General features: G+C 41.6%; 1 protein-coding gene across 1 annotated transcript in view; it reads left to right on the top strand.

Moving 5' to 3' along the window:
• The window catches only part of LOC144770436 (uncharacterized), a 983,924-nt gene that overhangs the window by 752,531 nt on the left and 211,030 nt on the right, over window positions 1-20,363 (top strand). Inside the window, exon 5 of the mRNA XM_078654948.1 lies at window positions 6,503-6,796. Within this exon, the coding sequence (XP_078511074.1) occupies window positions 6,503-6,796 (294 nt within the window). The remainder of the gene's footprint in view (window positions 1-6,502; window positions 6,797-20,363) is intronic.

The following is a 20,363-nucleotide window of genomic DNA, read 5'->3' as shown; positions in this document are numbered from 1 at the left end:
GATGTTTGACATTACAACGCATGCTTTTACATCGCATGCCTTTACAACGCGGTTTTTACATCGCAAACCTTTACAACGCATAGCGCTTTGGGGTGCTGGATAGTGAATAGTTTAATTTACTATTCCAACTCCAGTCCCCGTGGACACTAGGGAAGGTGTTGGATAGTAAATTAAACGTATTCCCTGTCCTAGAGCGCCCCCCAGCGCAATGGGTTGTAATGGTTTGCGTTGTAAAAGTTGCGTCGTAAAGGCACTGCGTGGTAAAAGTTGCGTTGTAAAGGATGTTTCCCGTGTTAGCCATGTATACTGCAAAAACATATACAGCCACATGCATCAAGCTAAAAACCGGTCGCAAACGGGCAGATTCCCAGAATCTGCCCCTTTGCGACTGGTATTTTTGCATTTGGGATGCATCATCCCAAATGCAAAAATCGCAATTTAAGGAATCTCTAAATTGAGATTCCTTAAATTGCGATTGCATTTAAGGAATCCCAAATTGAGATTCCTTAAATGCAATGCATCAAAGTAAAAAAATTTGCGATTTCGCTAATGGGAGTAGCAAATTACCATGAAGTTGAACTTCATGGTAATTTGCAAAAACTTTGAAAAATGCAGTTTTGTGCATTTTTCAAAGTTTCACGTTGCGCACACACATGCCCTTAGGGGCACAGATCAATTTCAGGGGTGCACATATGTGCACAGATCAATTTCAGGGGGGCAACAGGGTGTCATTTTGACACCCTTGAACCCTTGAAATTGCATGAGCAATCTGCGAGTACCTACTGGTACTCGCAAATTGCTCATGCAATCTCCAATTCATTCCTATGGGCCTGGAGGCCCATAGGAATCAATGGGACAGCATTCCTTAATTGCGACTCACAATTTGTGAGTAGCAATTAAGGAATCTGTAGGAATCGCTATTTTTATAGCGATTACTACATGCATAGGCTTTTGCGATTCCTAAATAGTGATTCCTTAAAAATCGCTATTTAGGATTGCCTCCCAGTTAGTGTTTTTGCAATTGCCCTTTCCATTCAGCCCATACAGCTAGCTGGAGCCACCATGTTCCCAATGAGTGGCAAGATCAGTCAAGGATGGGAACGCAGTTGACCCCTTTCCTCTAACAGGTATCTCTAGATGGTTGATCCTGCTATTAGCATATGTGTATCTCCAAGCGTAAGACATGCACATGTACATACATATGGTCATTACAGTGAAACAGGAAATGGATCATTAAATCAGTTTGGGTTTTTCTGATTGTTCCATAAGTTGCTTGAATAAGACTGTGGTAATTCAAAAGCTAACACATGCAGACAAGAGTGGACCACCTAGAATGTGTAGATTTATCAGACCAAGATCAATCCAGGCTTGTCCATTGTCTTTGGTTAGTTTAGATAATCTTGGGCCAGTTCCACATAACCTTGTCAGAAATTATAGGTTAAAATGTCTGCCATATCAACTTTAAATGGTACTTTCTGTGCCTCCCGTGGTGATAATTGGCAATGGGAAATCCTGTTTTGATACCAGATTAATGGCTGCCACATCCAAGAAAGACAGTAGGTGTTCACTTCTAACTTGGAGGTAGTGATGACAATTAATTATACTGGATTCTTTTGAGGCCTTGAACTTTGGAATAAGTACACTTTACGTCTGGTGCCATCCACCACCATAAAACTATGTTGTGTAGCATATATTAAAGTTCCTGTTGGTAAAAAAGCTCATAATTCAGCTAGGAATAAACGAATAGCACTCCAGCTCTATTTTGTTGGTTTTTGGATGTTGGGCCATTATTAAGGGGAATGCTCAGAAACATTCGTATTGTGCTGCAAGATGTGAAATTCCTGTACTAGTGCAATATGAATCAGAGTAAAAGCATTTTCCATGAATGTTTTCATTCTTTAGAAATGCATTTGCACCTCTGCCAGCACAGGTATTGTCTCTTCTCCTCCTTGACTGAGGCAGAAAGCTGGGCATGGGTGTGAGGCACCGACTCACGCTGCACAGCATACAAGTTCATCAGCCCTGGGTGGCTTTTATCTCATCTGGTGGCGTAGGGAGCTTTGATCCAGTCCCCAGTCAGAGCTGCAGTAGGCCATGGGTACAGACCCCATGCCTGGGTGCCAGGCACTGATAGATGGTGCTCAGTATATACATCCTAGGGCATGGTAGGTGTCTTCTCCTCCTCAGGTGGGGTAGGAAGTCTCTGGAGCTTTGACAGGGTCCCCTCCCTCACCTGTGATAGGCAGAGGCAAGGGCCCTGGGCCTGGGAGCCAGGCCTGTATTGTTGATGTGCAAAGCTACCAAGCACACACTCCCACAGGCCTAGGGAGACATTCCTGCCTGAAGTTGGCTTGGAAGCTTTGGCTGAGTCCCTGAAATGTGTCAACATATTTCAATCTTTAATGCCTATAAGCTGACTTTTTGAAGTTCTTGTTATAATGTCTTAACATAGTCCTGTGACACTTAACTGATAAGGACTTGAAACTTGTTATTCCTTCTAAATACAAATAATTATTAACATGATATATTGATGATAGTATGCTAGAGGGCCTGTCCTTGGCAGTAATGATGCTGCCAAGGTCTGATTTAGTATCAGCTGGACCTACCTGTGGTATAGGATGGGACACTTTGGTTTATGTGAAGGATGTATTATACCTTTAACATCTCTTCACATGGGCTTGTTTGCTAGGTTAATGGTAAATGCGTCCTGTGAACTAGCTCTAATCTTTTATGTATCTAATTGTATTTTGTATATTGAGCTGTTGGCTCAATGGATCAAGTCAGAAATTGGGTTAAGCCTATTTGTGTATAAAACAAGGGAGAACATATTTGTATTATATATAGATGATTCAGTAGTGCATCCTTTAGTCTTAGGGCATTTTACATATCTTAAGTCAGTGTGTATGATGCAATGTGCATACTCTTAAGTAAAAAGAAGATTCAGATACTCTGGAATGTATTATAACTTCTGAATTATATGAAATTATAGTTTGCGCTCCTATTGAAGAATATCTAAAGATTTAAACTACTAATATTTTTATTCGATTTGCTCTGTTTCATTCTGCATGCTTCCACCTTTTTGTTTGTCTAATAATTCATTGTTGGCATTTTTATCATCATGGCAAAGCAACAACAATCAATGCAGCTGTAAAATGTCACAATCATGTCAAACACAGCAGCCCATACATCAAGAAAGTACCCAGACTGTGAACATATCAGAATGAGGCAGAAGTGAATCTGTAAATGACATTGCCCAGAGGATACAGGTGTAAGCTCCACCTCTAGTGAAGTGGGAGGAAAAAGAAATGAAGAAATGAATACATAGCACCTTACTCTCCAGGCTACGTGATTATATAACAGGACTGACCAATAAAGTGTGTAGTCCAAAACAATTACCAACATAACCAAGCTGTAGGGGGCAATCATTGCATATGAGGGGAGATAATACATTTGTTGTTACTAGTTAAGAGGGGGAGGGGTTTGGCTGGAGAACTTTGGACTGGCCATACACGAGACAACACTTTCCCATCTGCTCTACTGCAGTGCTGTGTAAGGGAAAAAGGGGAAAGGGGGTGGAACACTGGGGGAGGCATATTCTATACTTAAGGGAGCAGCACCTGTCTGGACCTCAATGCTTTATTATTTCCAAGTTAGAGAGCAGGTCATGCAGAGCAGGGAACAGGAGAACCTCCGGGAACCAGCAATGCTCAAATGGAGGACTTCGCCTTTTCTCCTATGAGTATCCCAAAGGGTGGCAACCCCAACCACGCCTCACACATGAGCCTCCCTTGCCATAACGTCAGCTTCAGCCGGCGCCCACTTCAGTCCATCGAAGGGGGCTGCAGAGCTTTCCATGACATTGCTATGGGGTGCTTGAAGAGGCCCATAGCCAAATCTGCTTTTTTTAAAGTGACATTTTGTGCCAGAGGTAGGTAATTCTAATTTACCGATTCTTAAATACCGAATTTTACCGATTCGGTATTTATGAATCGGTAAATTAGAAGGAGGGAGATGTAGGTGAATTTATTTTTTGAAATACCGATTCTGTAAAAAACGGTATTTACCGAATCGGTAAATACCGATTCGGTATTGCCCATAGATTCCTATGGGCCTTGAAGCCCATAGGAATCAATGGGCAATACCGATTCGGTATTTACCGATTCGGTAAATCCTGCAAGGGTGCAGGGGGTGTCACTTTGACACCCTCTAGCACCCCGAATACAGGCACGTGTAACATGTGGCACACATACATGCCCTAAGGTCATGTCTGTGTGTCACATTGCACAGGTGTGCATGCACAGATGTGCATGCACACCTGTATTCGGTATTTTACCACCCAATAGGATTGGGTGGTAAAATACCGACTCTTAAGGGCCTGTGGCACTCTTTGAAGTGCCACCTACATCTCATTTACAGAATCGGTAAATTTACCCAATCGGTATTTTACCGATTCTGTATATTTACCGAATCGGTAAATTTACCGATTCTGTAAATGACATGCCCCCTACATGCCGAATCCAATATACCGGTCGGTAACGGCCGAATTCGGCCATTACCAACCGGTATTTGCTCTCCTACATTTGGCCCTTAGTGTGCTGTGTTCGCTTCATGATACCCAACAGGCAAATCAGGGGATCGCCTGGAATTTGCACATCTATGATCTTTGAAACCTGGGTCATAACCTAGCCCCATGTCGCCAGCAATGGCGGCCAATTCCACACCATGTGAATAAAGTCGCATAACAATGACCACATCTATGACACACTAGTGTCACTCCCAGAGACATTCTGTTACGAGGTTGCAGGGTAAGGTATGTGTGATGTAAATAACTAAACGGAGTGAGCTTCAGGCGAGCATTACGGGACACCGCTTCACCTTTTACAGTGCCATCTCCCATTGCCTTGGACTCAGCTCAGTCCCCAGACATGCATTCCATTGGGGCTTGCTCAACAGTGCCATATCCTCATCTGCTGCCTGTAGTGCTGCATAGAGCACTGTTACAGCTCTGTGACCCTATCCATGCATCAGTATACACCGCAACCCAATGTGAACAATAGGGGCTTCCCTATGCAAGGACTCGATCAGGACCTCAAGCATCAAGGCATTAGACGTCAGGAATTGGCAAGCTCCCTGCCCAGTGCTGTCCTGTAGCTCATGAAAGGACCAATATAAATAAGCAATGGTAATGTTAGCATTTTCGCTATAGTGACCAGGCCCAAAGTGGAGAGGGGCAAGCAGTTCCACAAACCCATTGGCTCCTGTGGAGCTGCCAAGGTTCTGCCTTGATTGCCATCTAAGAGAGTATCGTCAGTGTGATACATGTTGACCCCTAGGTACCGGAACGTCTCGGGTTGACAGGGGAGTTGATTAAATTCCAGGTTCTACCTCCTCGTGGCTCACCATCCGCAGGGAAAAAAATACACAATTTTTACCAGTTAATGTGAAGTCCTGTTATCTCCAAACAGGTACAGAAAATCAAAAGAGTCAGGAGGTTCCAAGCAGGCTCCCGCAGATAGACCAGAACATCATCGGCGTATAGCAGGACTGTGTTCAAATAAGGTCCCGCCTTTATGTCCCAAAGCATGTAGGCCAGGGGTTCCATAGCCAGTGCAAAAATGATGGGCCATAGTGAACATCCTTGCCGTGTTCCCCTACCGATAACAAACTGACAAGAGATTTGACATTCCGTCCACACCCTGGCCCTCAGTGCCGCATAGAGCAGTCAAATCCATCCCAAGAACTCGGGCCCCACTCTCAGGTCCTCCAAGACAAGCAGCAGGGATGCCACCTCAAGGGGTCAAAGTCTTTTTCAATATCAGGTATCACCACTGATAACCCTGAGGACCCCTTAACTACCCCTATTATATGACTTAGCCTACATTTATTACCAGAGGTGGCCTTGTGGGGTATGAACCCACATTGGTCGATGTGCACTAATGACTGAAGCATTGGAAGTAATTGATTAGCTAACACTTTACTCAAATGTTATAATAAATGTTCAACATTGATAGGGGACAGTAAGAACTCACTTCTAGGGTGTCTCTACCTGCCTTGGGTAGCTTCACAATGAGGGCCTCACAGAAGGAATTGGTCAATATGCCCTGCTGATGCGCCTCACGGTACATCTCGAGCAACAGGGGCACCAGGATGGCCCTGAATGTGATACAATATTCCACCAGAAATCCTTGAGTGCCTGGACTTTATTATGAGCCATTTGACTTATGATCACTAGGATCTCCTCTATCTGTTGGGGTTGCTCGAGTACTTGGAACTGCAAGGGACTGAGGTGGGGTAGAGCATGCCTGGCAATGTACTGCATGCTAGCAACTTTTCAAAACAATTTTTTTGTGTCAGCACACACTATCCTCTCAGGAGTGACCAGTATATCCATTGAAAAGTCAGTACACACACATCGTATTGCATTATCCCAGTGGGCCAGTGTTTTAAAAAATGTTTGTCAAATTTATTTCAACACTCTGAAACGCAGTTCTTTTTCTTGCAGATGGTCTACAAAAGCCGAACATCTCCCTCAACAGCACATATAGCTTGTTCAAGGCAGGAGAGAATGTATTATTATCCTGCCACGTTCTAGTGTTTGGCATGGACAGAAAAGTACATTTTAATTTCGCTCACTCTCCCGACCCAATTGCTGTATTGATTGTACCAGACAGAGAAGACATCAAATCTTATGAGCTGAATGGACTGAATATCTCTAATGGAGGAATGTACACATGTTTGTATGAAGTTGGACTGCAATTCAAGTCACAGCGTAGTGACCCTGTGCAGATAGATGTCGGTAAGTTATTTCTCTTACTTTGTATAAGGAAAGTTTTTATGTCCCTGCAACAAAAGATCCATGAATGGAGTTGGTGATGGGGGAATAGATGGTGTTGCCAATTTTATCCTAAACTCACCTAATGGTGGGGTAAGAGGGTGGCATTATTGTTCTTTGTCTCAATAACTGTTTAGGATGTGTTATTGTAAAGAACTTTTCTTACAGCTCAACGACCACTTTTTCATTTCATCTTGAAGACGCGCTATTGAACATGGAAAAAGGGATTAATTGCTTTTTCATAAAATATACGCTTCTGGCATGTGTTTTAATTCTGTAAATGTATAATTAATCTGACTGATAAGCATGCTCAATCAGTTCAGTTCAAAAGCTTTATTCGGTTTGTGATAACAACCATATAACCAAAACATAAAAATACATAATTACAGCCTCCGTGTCATTCTTGGCATCAATAATACTTAGCATGGGAAACTATTGAAAAATATGTGTAAAATTCGCAGAATAGCAGTATTCAGAACTGTACAATTCTTATAATATATATATAGCAAGAACTCCTTTCAACGAAAGAACAGAGGCCACAATAGGGGTAAGCAGGGGGATCATCAATTTATTCCGTAACATGCTTTTCAAATCAGCGAATGCATTTCGCATTTCTCATATGCCTTCATCAGCGCCTAGGATCTTAGTGGGCAGGATACAGGTAACATCGTGCTTTAAAATGATAGCCCCTTGATGATTGGTTTAAGTCCGCTCCACCCTCAGAAGCAGTGTCCTTTTCCACCTATAGTAGTGCACTCAATGTCCGTGAACCACAATTCCCATAATGCATTGGGAATCCAGGTGAGTAGGGCGGATTGCGGGAAATGGCATCTCGATATATGCACAACAAGGTGTGCAAATTTCATAATAAAGTGGCTGGTGCTTACAATATACGTAACCAACAATGATCACCCTGGTATATTTGTGTCTTGCCTAATATGTAAGTTAGATGAGAAAACACATGAAAATGCCTAGCCACCTACATTTGAATCCACGCTTAGGGAATGTCAAAAACGCTGACTGTCAAGATCGAAAGGGTACTTTTATTTATACCAGTTATTTCATAGTTATTCAAAGTTTTTTTTTCTCCAAAAAGAGGAATTAAAGGCAGAAAAAACAGATATCTACATCACATATTTACAACACATTTTTACAATTATATCTACGCAAGTGTGTTCCTGACTTGACACATACAATTCAAACGAAAAAAGACCAAAGAGTGAATCCAGTGTCTACATCAAATATATCCCACATAGAAGCAATACAGCAGCAATGAACATATGCATTAAAAACAGTGACTCTGTACAAGTGAAAATAACGAATAAAACAACAATGAAAGTGAAGGAGTTAAGTCAACTTATGACCGCTAATGCAACCAGCAGTTGCTGGTATGAAGGACTTTATCACAGTTGCTCCTTTTTTAACAAGCTGACGCGTTTCGATACCAGGGCGAGAGTTCCTGGAATCTCATCAGGGCGCTGTCAGTCTATCTGTGGGGGGTGCAAAGAGAGTGAAAAGGAGTTTCAATCTCAAGAACTCAGGACTCGCCTCACTTCAAGTGACACTCAGAGTAAAGTGTAAATCGAGACCTACCAATATTTCAAGAAGAAATGGATTCGTAGAATGGGGGTCTGGCACGGAATTCTTCACGTGCTGTAACCTTCCTTATTTATATAATTGGGTCCTGTTGCAGCGCAACTGAGGGGAGGGGGTGAGCGGCCACCTAAAGGAATGAATGAAGCAATAAAGTAACTTCTTTGTTTGAACCATTGTTTCGACGGATTTCATGTGTAATATCAAAAGAGGAACGTACCTTCAAATAATTCGTTTGAAGGAGGCTCTAAACTGCCACTGACTTTGCGTTGTAGAAAAAACAAAAAATTTCATCCGCAAAAGCTTGGACGCCAAAGCGTGAACGCTGGGGAGAATGGGAGGGGGTTATTTTTAAATTGTTGCTTTTTGGCTGGGCGCAGGGTACTGACAGTGAATTTGTAAGTATGTTAACATACCTTTTGGTCACGCGTGGGGTTGATTATTTATTCCTCACATTGACTTTCACCGTTTCTCGGGCGGCGTGGAGTCCGCTGTGGAAATTGATATCTCCATGTCTGTTGTTGAGCCATTCGTGGAACGCCAACAGATGGGTCTGGACAGGAGAGAAAGACCCCGTAGAGTGCCCACCTCCTTTATCTTAAGGCTGGCTGAAATCGCTCTCAAAATGAACTATTTTTCGTTCAATGGCGAATACTTTATTCAGGTTAAGGGCACCGCGATGGGGTGCCCTTACGCTCCGGAAATGGCCGTATTGTATATGGCACAATATGAGGAAAGATTTGTCGAGAATAATAACCCGTTTAAACAGCATGCCATACAGTGGTATCGATATATAGATGACGTCTGGCTCCTGTGGCAGGGGAGCCAGACCCATCTGTTGGCGTTCCACGAATGGCTCAACAACAGACATGGAGATATCAAATTCTCTATGGCGTGCAGCAACACCAAGATGACTTTCCTCGACGTTGAAATCACATGCGCCGAGGGAGAATTGAAATCATCCCTCTATAAAAAGAATACGGACAGAAATACTATCCTGCATCATAAGAGCGCACACCCCAGGAATTTGAAATCTAATCTCTAATCTAATCTCCCATACGGGCAGTTATTGCGTATCAGGAGAAACTGCTCTGACGTTGAGGACTTCTCGTCCCATGCACAAAAATTTTGTGAAGAAATGAAAGAAAGAGGGTATTCGAAGAAGTTATTAAAACACTCTTTCAAAAGAGCGTGTTTTACTCCTCGAGAAACCCTTCTCCAAGTACGATCTAAACCTGCACTTGAAAGACTGGTCTGTGTAACCACCTTTGGACCAGACACCAATAAAATTAGAAAAGCTGTGTTGAACAACTGGCATCTATTAGAAAATCTTGAATGCTCTTTTCCACGTCCCCTGTTCGCATATAAGAAAAACCAAAACTTAGGCCAACAGATCATGCGAGCAGATGTGTCCTTACCAAAAAAGAACAATTACTTACTGGCTCAATGGAACCTTAAACGAATTACAGGGCACCACAAATGTGGCACCTGTGTGGTATGCCTCAACACGATTGAAGGATGTGAGTTCCGACATGCAGGGACTAGGTGGAAACATCTTGAATTTTCCAACTGTAAGACCAAGAACGTGGTCTATCTGGTTCAATGTCCCTGCGACAAAATATATATCGGTAAAACATGCCAACAAGTTAATCTACGCATTTGCCAACATAGATCCAGGCTAAAAACCAAAATTTTGACTGCACCAATGGTCGAGCACTATGTGACAGCCAAACATGATGAAAACGACCTTAGGTGGACAGTGTTGTACACCTTGCGATCAATACATCGGAATGCAGACGTGGACAGAATGCTTCTAAAAAAAGAAGCATACTTAATTCTTAAGTTCAACAGCGTACAGAAAGGGTTAAACAGTTTGTCTGAAATTGCAAGACTGTAAATCCCAAGTGCTTTGTGCGTTCCGCACCGGCCATGACTGTTCTCTCTGTCTCAATGATGCCCCCTTCCAAATTCTTGATTAAATTTCCTTTTTTAAGCAGGGCACCACCCCCATTTTCTCTAACAAGTAAATTCTTTCCCCTACATAAAAAATGCCACCCTTTGAATTCCCGTGCACCAAACACGTGCAGCTATATATTATTAACACACGTAGAATAATGAAATAGGTCTTTCATAGACACAGAACCACATTTCCCATAATGCACAGGTCTGGTATCCCAGGGTCATAACCAGCCATACACCTGGCATCCATGTTGGATTGACCGCAGAATGTTTTAGGCGAGGATGAGGAAGGACATAGGTAAGTGCTGTCAGCGCTATCAGCTACATTCAGAGCATAACAAAGGTTTTTAGAACCATGAAGTAATTACTTCAACTGTTTCCACAGCCGACTCCACGCCGCCCGAGAAACGGTGAAAGTCAATGTGAGGAATAAATAATCAACCCCACGCGTGACCAAAAGGTATGTTAACATACTTACAAATTCACTGTCAGTACCCTACGCCCAGCCAAAAAGCAACAATTTAAAAATAACCCCCTCCCATTCTCCCCAGCGTTCACGCTTTGGCGTCCAAGCTTTTGCGAATGAAATGTTTTGTTTTTTCTACAATGCAAAGTCGGTGGCAGTTTAGAGCCTCCTTCAAACGAATTATTTGAAGGTACATTCCTCTTTTGATATTACACATGAAATCCGTTGAAACAATGGTTCAAACAAAGAAGTTACTTTATTGCTTCATTCATTCCTTTAGGTGGCCGCTCCCCCCCTCCCCTCAGTTGCGCTGCAACAGGACCCAATTATATAAATAAGGAAGGTTACAGCACGTGAAGAATTCCGTGCCAGACCCCCATTCTACGAATCCATTTCTTCTTGAAATATTGGTAGGTCTCGATTTAGACTTTACTCTGAGTGTCACTTGAAGTGAGGCGAGTCCTGAGTTCTTGAGATTGAAACTCCTTTTCACTCTCTTTGCACCCCCCACAGATAGACTGACAGCGCCCTGATGAGATTCCAGGAACTCTCGCCCTGGTATCGAAACGCGTCGGCTTGTTAAAAAAGGAGCAACTGTGATAAAGTCCTTCATACCAGCAACTGTTGGTTGCATTAGCGGTCATAAGTTGACTTGACACCTTCACTTTCATTGTTGTTTTATTCGTTATTTTCACTTGTACAGAGCCACTGTTTTCAATGCATATGTTCATTGCTGCTGTATTGTTTCTATGTGGGATATATTTGATGTAGACACTGGATTCACTCTTTGGTCTTTTTTCGTTTGAATTGTATGTGTCAAGTCGGGAACACACTTGCGTAGATATAATTGTAAAAATGTGTTGTAAATATGTGATGTAGATATCTGTTTTTTCTGCCTTTAATTACTCTTTTTGGAAAGAAAAACTTTGAATAAGTATGAAATAACTGGTATAAATAAAAGTACCTTGTCGATCTTGACAGTCAGCGTTTTCGACATTCCCTAAGCGTGGATTCAAATGTAGGTGGCTAGGCATTTTCATGTGTTTTCTCATTTAAATAGGGTCCAGCCTCTCCACCTGTCCTCAAGGGCCTGACTCCTTAAGTTTCTTAATATGTAAGGTACACAATAAAACCTTCTTTAAATTGTGTACATATCATAAAAATATAATCATAGATGACAAGTACTAACATTGTATATTATGTGCAAATTACGCTATAAGGTGTCGTGTGTAAAGTGACTAGTGCTTACAATATACTAGGTTACAGTTATTAACGTTGTATATTATGTGCAAATTACGCTATAAAGTGTTGCATACCAGCTAAATTTCCTTTTGTGCAAATCATGCATAAAGTGCAAGACACCTTTAGATAAAAAATTCAAAAACAAGCTTTAAAAAGTAATAGATTTTCTAGCAGCAATGCATTTTAGAAGATAGGATGCCGCACAAAAGCAAACATCTGAACTTTCCAGTGTAGATACTAGCCTCATAGCATTTTTGGTGGATCGAACATGATATTTTGAAAACAAAGGTTTCAGATAGAATTTCCTTAAGAAGTAATAAAATGTACAAAACATAATAAAATGGCATGGAACTTTGCTTAGACATATTGTCACATGTGCATACAGAACTGGTACTTCTTTTCATAATCGGGTATGCCACAAGGTGATGAACAATCCCTAGCCTTAAACGTGTCAAGACAAAACGGTGAGAGGTTTTTGTTACATCATCCAGGTATGTCTGAAAAACAGTTTTAATGTTTGATTGCTGGTAGAATACAAGGGTAGGTTGTTGCCTAGTTAGTCTCCCTCGTATCTCCCTTTTATAGGCTAAGAATGTTTCTTTAAGCACATTTTTTGCAATTGAGGCTACGCACTCTGGTTCTATAAAAATGTTACAATTAGATAGAAGACTAAACCAGTGATGAATGAAACTCAGCCAGGGGATACGTAATCAATGGTCGAGCTTCAGACAGTCTTTGAAAATACATTGTGCGAATACAGTTTCCTCTTTTGCCCAAATAGAGTGCCATATTAAAAGAGGTCGTAATGCGGCTAAATTTGAGATATAGTTAAGTCCCACTTCCTGGTGTATTAGATCTGTGGAAGCCGATGGTGGAACACTCAACAAGTGTTTAAGAAAGTTGTTTTAATCTTGTTGTAATGACTTTTCAAATTGGTGGCCCCAAACGCCAGCACCATAAAGTGCAAAAGATACGCATCTAGCATTGTATATGGTCACCATATCTTTGACTCTTCGTGCTCCCACATTTGCAGAAAATCTAAAAATACTATTAGTATTTCTTCTCATTTTGTGACGATTATTATCATATTCGCATGACCATTTCCCATTTCCTGCAAATGTTACACCAAGATAACAAAATGATTTAACCGATTGCATTTTTGTTTTCTCCAGAAAAAAAGCCTTACTGTGTTTAGGTGCTATATTTCCACATGTCATAACAAATGTCTTGGATTTATTGATTAGAAGTTTCCTGCCACTAATAAAAAGTATAAAATTGTTAATAAGACGCTGAAGGCCGATAGGGGTACGTGATAATAAAACCGTATCATCTGCATATAATTAAATTGGGACAGACTGGCCATTAACCAAGGGGGCATCCTCAGGTATCTGTTTTAATGTTGCATCAACTTGATTAATAAATAGTGAAAACAAGAGTGGGGCAAGTATGGAACCCTGCCGGATGCCCCTTTTAACATTAAACAGGGGAGTACATTCGCCTGCCGGGCCATAGCGCACTTTACAGGATAATCTCTCATAGACTCTTGCCCAAAAATATACAATTTCTTTCGGGACACCAGTATCCAGTAATATTTGCCACAATATGGAGTGGTCCACGAGATCAAAAGCGCTACTAAGGTCCGCAAAACATAAAAACAGATTGCCCCCTTTGGCCAATGTATATTTGCTAATAAGAAAATCCAGGTTAACACACTGTTCCAAGGTGCCTAAACCCTTCCTAAAGCCATATTGGGCTGGGGAGAGGATTTTGTTGTCGTCGGCCCACATTTCGAGCCTTTTCAACATAACCCTACTCATTACCTAAAGTGACGAATACAGCAATGATATGGGTCGGTAATTACAGGCCTCTGATTTAGAGCCTTTTTTAAAAAGAGAATTAATTAATGACTGGCCCCATGATGGCGGAAACTGGCCTTCTACAGCGGCATTAAAATCCTAACTAAAATCGGGGCCCATAAATCCATTTAGCTCTTATATAGATCAATGGGCACCCCATTGGGCCCTGGAGCCTTACCCCCTTTACTGTCTACTAGCCCTTCATAGACTTCTTCTATATTTATCAGTAGGGGTAGTATGGGCCAAGTGGAATCAAATGGCAAATTAATATCAATTCTATCTGGGTAAAAAATCATTGTATAATGTTCGATCCAAGCATCACTATTTACATGCGAGGTTAGTTCTGGTCGACTGTCGTCCTTTAAGAAAGGACAATTAACTGTTTCCCAGAACAGTTTGCTATTGTTGGTTGCTGCTGCTAAACTAAGTTTATCCCATGCTTCGCCTTGCAGTTCTTTTTTTCGGACCTCAATGATGTGTTTATAATTAAAACTTAGTTCTTGGATATGCACTTTGTTACATGGCTTGGTTCCTAGTGCTATCTTCAGGTTGTGTAGGGCCTGGGTGCAGCTCCTATCAAACCAACCTGTATGTGTTTGTTTTTTGGCACTATAATTCTTAGTAAAAAGCCCTTCTATGAATTCATTAATCCTAAGAAAATTGGAAATCAGAGACCTTGAGTTAACCTCTTCACTTAGACAATGATCTATTTCCTGTCTGCATTTGGCTATCACTTCCTTTTGGATTTTCTTTGGATCAACACCTGCCCATTTTAACCTCATGCCATTTGTTCTTATAGGAATAATATCAGTAATGCAAGTGGTGTTATTTAGTTGTCTATTCCCCCAACATAGCAATGATAACGAAATACTATTGTGGTCACTGACAACTTTTTTGTGATCCATAAGTTGGCATAATCGTTATTACACGATATTAGGACATGATCAATAGTTGTAGCAGCACCCATGCCAGTGAAAGTTGGGCATATAATATTGTCCCGGTTCATAGTGCAACTTAAAAGTTCGAGGTCATATTTTGCTATTATAGAATTTATTGCTGTGCCATATTCACCATGAGTGAAATGCATAGAATCAACGTTCTCCTCTGTAGTGTGGCCCTTTGTAAAGCCACATATTTTAGTGAGGGCCAGTGGGCATACTTGGATGTTGAAATCACCAACCCAGAGGATAATCGCTTGTCTATTTGGCACAGCCAATGCCCTATCGATTTCTTTTTCTAGATTATAAATTGCACATCCCCTATTATTATTAAAGATGTTATTATAATAATTAACTAGGAGCAAGTCTTTGCCCCTACAAAATCAAATCCTCATTAACTGACAGTGGGAGTCTATTGTTGTACAACTTACAATTTTACATTCAACTAATTTATTAGAAACAAGTATCAGGAGACCACCCTTAGCCCTTCCTGACGTAGAACCAGTGGCTTTAATCCAATTTGAGGTTTAACCCTCTACAAAAATTGGATCTCTATGCCAGGTCTCCTGCAGGCAAATTATATCATAATTTGATGTAGTAAAATCTTTCCAGAATGGCGTATTTAATTTTCTGTTAAGGCCTGCTATGTTCCATTTCATAATTGTATAACCTTTATGTGCATTAACTGTAATATGCATATCAGTTGGGTACGGAATGTTTGGGCTCTCATTGATTGTAGGCACTAACATTGCATCACTAGGTAGTGTCTGGCTTTCCAATGGCCTCCCTGGGTTTGGTTGTAGTAGTGTACCAACTGGAATTACAACCGATTTTGGCTTAAGGTTGCTAAGGTCCTGATGTCCAGTAGATAAAAAAGGTGACGGACTAGCCTTTCGTACTCCTTTTTGGACTTCAGTAGCCCGACTCCTTATTAGATTAGGCTTTTGTAGTGTTTCCTCATCTGACATAAGTCAATCATCATCCTCCATGGAACTTAATATCTGGTATCTATTGAATAGAGGGACACTTGGTCACGGTAGTGGCAGCGCTGGTAATAGTGGCTGAATATTTGGGTTGTGATTATAGATTGTGTTGCCCTGAGTGGTGTTCATCATTAGGTGTCCATAAAAGTATCCCAACGGCAAGAAAGTCATATTGTACTCCCATTGAGATGGTGGGGGAGCATTTGCTAGAGTATTCTGCGCCCAGACCGGGGATTTAAAGTTGATGATAATGCAATCTCCCTCGAATTTTTTCTTAAGGGGGCAATCCATCCCACCTGTTGCATTAGCAATATCTGATCTGCTGCCGACGTCGGGAAGCCAAAATTATTGGACAGCCAATGTAAGGTTTTGTTTTTAAGTGCAACGTGATTTTCCCACTGTTCTTTCCCCAGTTTAGGCACAATCACCAGGACTGCCACGTAAGCCCCACACTCAGGGGGCAGGTCAATAGATAAGGGTGCTTTATTTGTATTAGAAGGCATAGTGTTTATATTGCCTATTGCAGGTGTATCTAATACAGGAGGGTTCCTGACCCCTACATTTGTTTCCTCCCTTTGGTCGTTATCACAGTGGACAATGGCAACATGCTTAATTTTGTTCTGTATGGAATTTCCTTTTAATGCTTCATTATGGTTTGAGTTCCCTTTGGATATCCTCTTAGTTTGTTGTTTATTTGTACTAATTGTAGGTAAGTTACTACCACTGTCGGTGTTCCAATTGGGGCCCTCTCCATTTGCGCCTATCCCCAAATTACCCTTATCAATTCTGGCATAGATTTTCTCAAGGCTTCCACTTAATTTATGAACCAATTTGGCTATATTGTCTATCCTATCATGGAGTGGCCTAAGCAGTAGAACTAATTTGTCAAAAGCAGCTTCTATAGACATAGTATTCAAAACGGCATTTGGAGCCAGTTCAACATTTGTATTTGCTATGCCACCCCAAGTAGGGTATTTCCTATCTTTCTCAGGATTTACCTTCCCAGTTGTTTTCTTCTTATTGCCAGTAACTTTTGGTGGGGGAGTGGGAGATACATTAAGCGAAGTGACCGGTATAGATAAAGTGGGTGTACTCGAAATACGAGAGGGTTCATCAGTAGTATCATTTACATCAACAACATGACTAATTGCATCTTCCACAATAAGGGGTGACCCAGTGTTGATATCTCCTTCTTCGTTTGCCAAAATACATTCTTCTCTAGATTTGTCAGCTGGCACAAGGCTAGATCCCATAGATTACCGTCTCTCTGTGCGACTAATTTCCTCTGACAAAACACTAACTGCTTTTACTAAATATGTATCTAAAGTAGTGCACGTCTTATCTAGCAGAGGTTTGTTTACCCGCCTCCTTGCCATCTTAAAATATGACCAATAAATTGTCCACAACTTAGGGGGAGGTTACAAACAAATACTCCTACGAGGTATTTTTAAAATACGGGGTCAGTCTTTGCCTTTACAAAACACTTGAATCAGAAAACAAAACAGTACCTTCCAGTGGTTCAAAGTTACAAAAAGTCGGTTTGCTTCAAACGTTAGGGAGGTGGCTCAGCCCAGCCTCCTCCGGCCTAAGACGGCCCCGCCCTTGTCCCGGGCTTCGCCCGGGCGCCGCCCGCGTGCGTCCCGCGTTGCGTGGGACGGGAGCGCTTTAATGCTGCGAGAGGCGTCGCTGCAGTGGCGTCACCAGGCCTGCTCCGAACAGGGAACTCTGGGGGCTGTAGTTGGGAAAGCCGTTCCCCTCACGGCGGCGTCAAGATGTCCGACTCCCGGTTTTGCAGACCACTCCCTCCGCGGCGCACCAACAACCAAGGAAGAGCCGTTCCCCTCACGGCTGGAAAGAAACAACAGTGCAGCACAGGTAAGCATTCTCAATCAGAAACACATTCTATGATAATTTAGTGACTGTTTCGTTCTAAGGAATGTCATAAGTCTTATGACTGTTTCCCTCCATAATTTTATTAATTTGTCTGCTTTAATGACTTGCTTTTAGACTTCTTTCTTTTAGTTTTAGGTTCTTAAACACATACAAGACTGGTTCCATTTTAGCTATAATCTCCATTTGAATTAGCGTGTCCAGCTTGTTTACCTTTGGCCCAGATACTGCATGTCATTATGACGTTAAATCCTATGGTCTGATTACATTTTTTTATTTTTTATTGCCAAATTGATCAGGAAACAAACAAGGAAAAAGGGGTTTCCAAAATACAAATATGTTAAGTATAGTAAATGCATAAATCACACAGCTATACAATCTTACAGGCACTTATCTATCACAAAAATTATAGGCTCTACCAAAAACCATGAGATAATTGATAAGAACAAATTTTAACTCACAATACATCTTTAATATTATTATTTTGTTATAGGCTAAGTAAAATAATTCAAGTTACTTCGTATAAAAAAAACAGTTGAATCCCAATTAGACCTACCCCATGTTCGATCAAATTTATCAGCAAAATCATCAACATGTTTGCCTTTTATGCAGATGTCGTCTATGCCTATCTTTCCTAGAACTGTAAAAGTTGTCATGTCATTCAGATATAGACATCAACAAACCCCCCAATAAGACATCAGTCTGTGACAGGTGCATATTTCTAGGTGAAATAACAACCATAGCCAAATAATATAGTCTACATTGACATATTTTTACCTTATTAGTACATCCACAGATGTATATGATTGTCAAAACACTTCTAAGGTGATGTTGTGAATTCCATCTTAGATACAATATGTGAGGAATACCACTTGACCAATTAGGAGAGAAAACTTCTTCTCTGTCACAGATGCAGGCCACAGATCTAGATGAGCACAGAACCAGATCCCATCTCGACAGAAGAAGCCTCCAACAAGACTCCCTGAGGGTATTCTGCCTTCACGAACTGCTGTCATGATTGCGTTAATGCACGGACGCAATCTCCTAACTCTTGAGCTTCTGCTTGAAATATCTGACAAGCTATTCCAAACAGTCAGCAAACCCTTTTGCCCAGGCATGCATGCGAACCACTTCCAAAACTCAGGCTTATTTTGTATTCATATGTTAGAACTAGCATAGTGCTTAGAGATAGAAGAGTGTCAGTTCAAGAGCTATAAATTGTAGGCCCGGGCATTGTTTGCAGAATTTTGCTACGCGGAACTCTGCGAAGTTACAAAACAAATCAGCGAAGTTCCACAAGTGGCGGTGTGCTGTGCGTACTGCAGTTTGTGCTGGTATTCCTGCCGCTCTGTAGAAATTCTCCCCGAGCAGCAGCTCGCACTTGCTAACTTACCGTTAGCGATCGCGAGCGTGGAAAAAACTCCACTGCCCATTGCGAAGCGGAGTTTTCTGCACTCCGCGACCTCCGCGGAGTGCGGAATGCAGAAAACTCTGCAAAGTTCACTGCCCAGGATTAATGAATTGTGGTCTTATGAGTTTTCCCTGTTTTAAAGCTTTAATTGCTTTTTATTATCTTCTGTGATATTACCAATATTATGTGCACAAAAACCTGGCCTTATAAAACAACTATTTTAAAAAATATATGTTACATATTGCATTTTTTGTGATATTGAGTGTGTAAATCATTAATAAACACACGTTTGGATTACCACTGTCCCCTGTTAATAACCCAAAAGCGTTGATACAACCTCTTTTATATACTGGGTGAGGATCTGCAGGGCTACAACAATAATCTATTTTTCACATTCAGTAGGTGTAAAAATAAACCTTGTAGAACTGATCCAAAACCTCAGTTTATGCAACATCATAGGGCCCCCAAGTGTTGCAGATTTAATTTCCAAGAGTCCAGTGTTTCATACTGCACCTGCCATTGTGGTTCCCTTTTCTCAGTGGCGGCCACCATAAACTAAAAGTGGTATGGCGGGTGGAGGGGTTGCAGGAGAGGGGAGCATGGGGGGGGGGGGGTGCAGTTCAAAATTATTGTTTTTAATGAAGATTTACCTGGAGCTGCCGGGCTCCTCCTGCGTCGTGCCTCAGTGTTCTTCTTCCTGGTCGCATCACAGACTCCCTTTCCAATTCCTGCACTGCTCTCATGTTATGAGGGCAGCGCAGGGATTGGCCTGAGTGGGCAGCTTTGACGCTCTGCACAGGACAAAGAGTCTGTGCTGTTTCTCCAACCTGGCTGTTGAATGCAGCCGGTTAGAAGAATTCTAAGTGCGTATGTGTGTTTGGCCGGCCTGTTACGGCTGGCTAAACACTTGTGTGGGCTTACAAGTGCAGAAACCAGTCCTCCTCCCTCTTCCCATGGCCCGGACCCACCCCTCCCTATGTGCGCTGGTTCAGCGGCAGTTGAAAAACTAAAACAATGGTAGAATCAACTTTTTTTTCCACCTGCTGCCAGTGGCCATTGCGGAGGAGCCGCCCTTGCCTTTGTTAGATCAAGGTGGACAAACTAAAATTAGAGCCAATACAGTATTTTGGGATGCTTACTGACTATGAAAATTATTTTCATTTAGTATGTTAGTTGATTGTAAATTTATCTCA

This window comes from Lissotriton helveticus, chromosome 7 (genome assembly GCF_964261635.1).
Source record: "Lissotriton helveticus chromosome 7, aLisHel1.1, whole genome shotgun sequence".
Lineage (NCBI taxonomy): Eukaryota > Metazoa > Chordata > Amphibia > Caudata > Salamandridae > Lissotriton > Lissotriton helveticus.
Note: the sequence above shows the minus strand (reverse complement) of the source record. Positions and strands in the feature narration are given on the sequence as shown.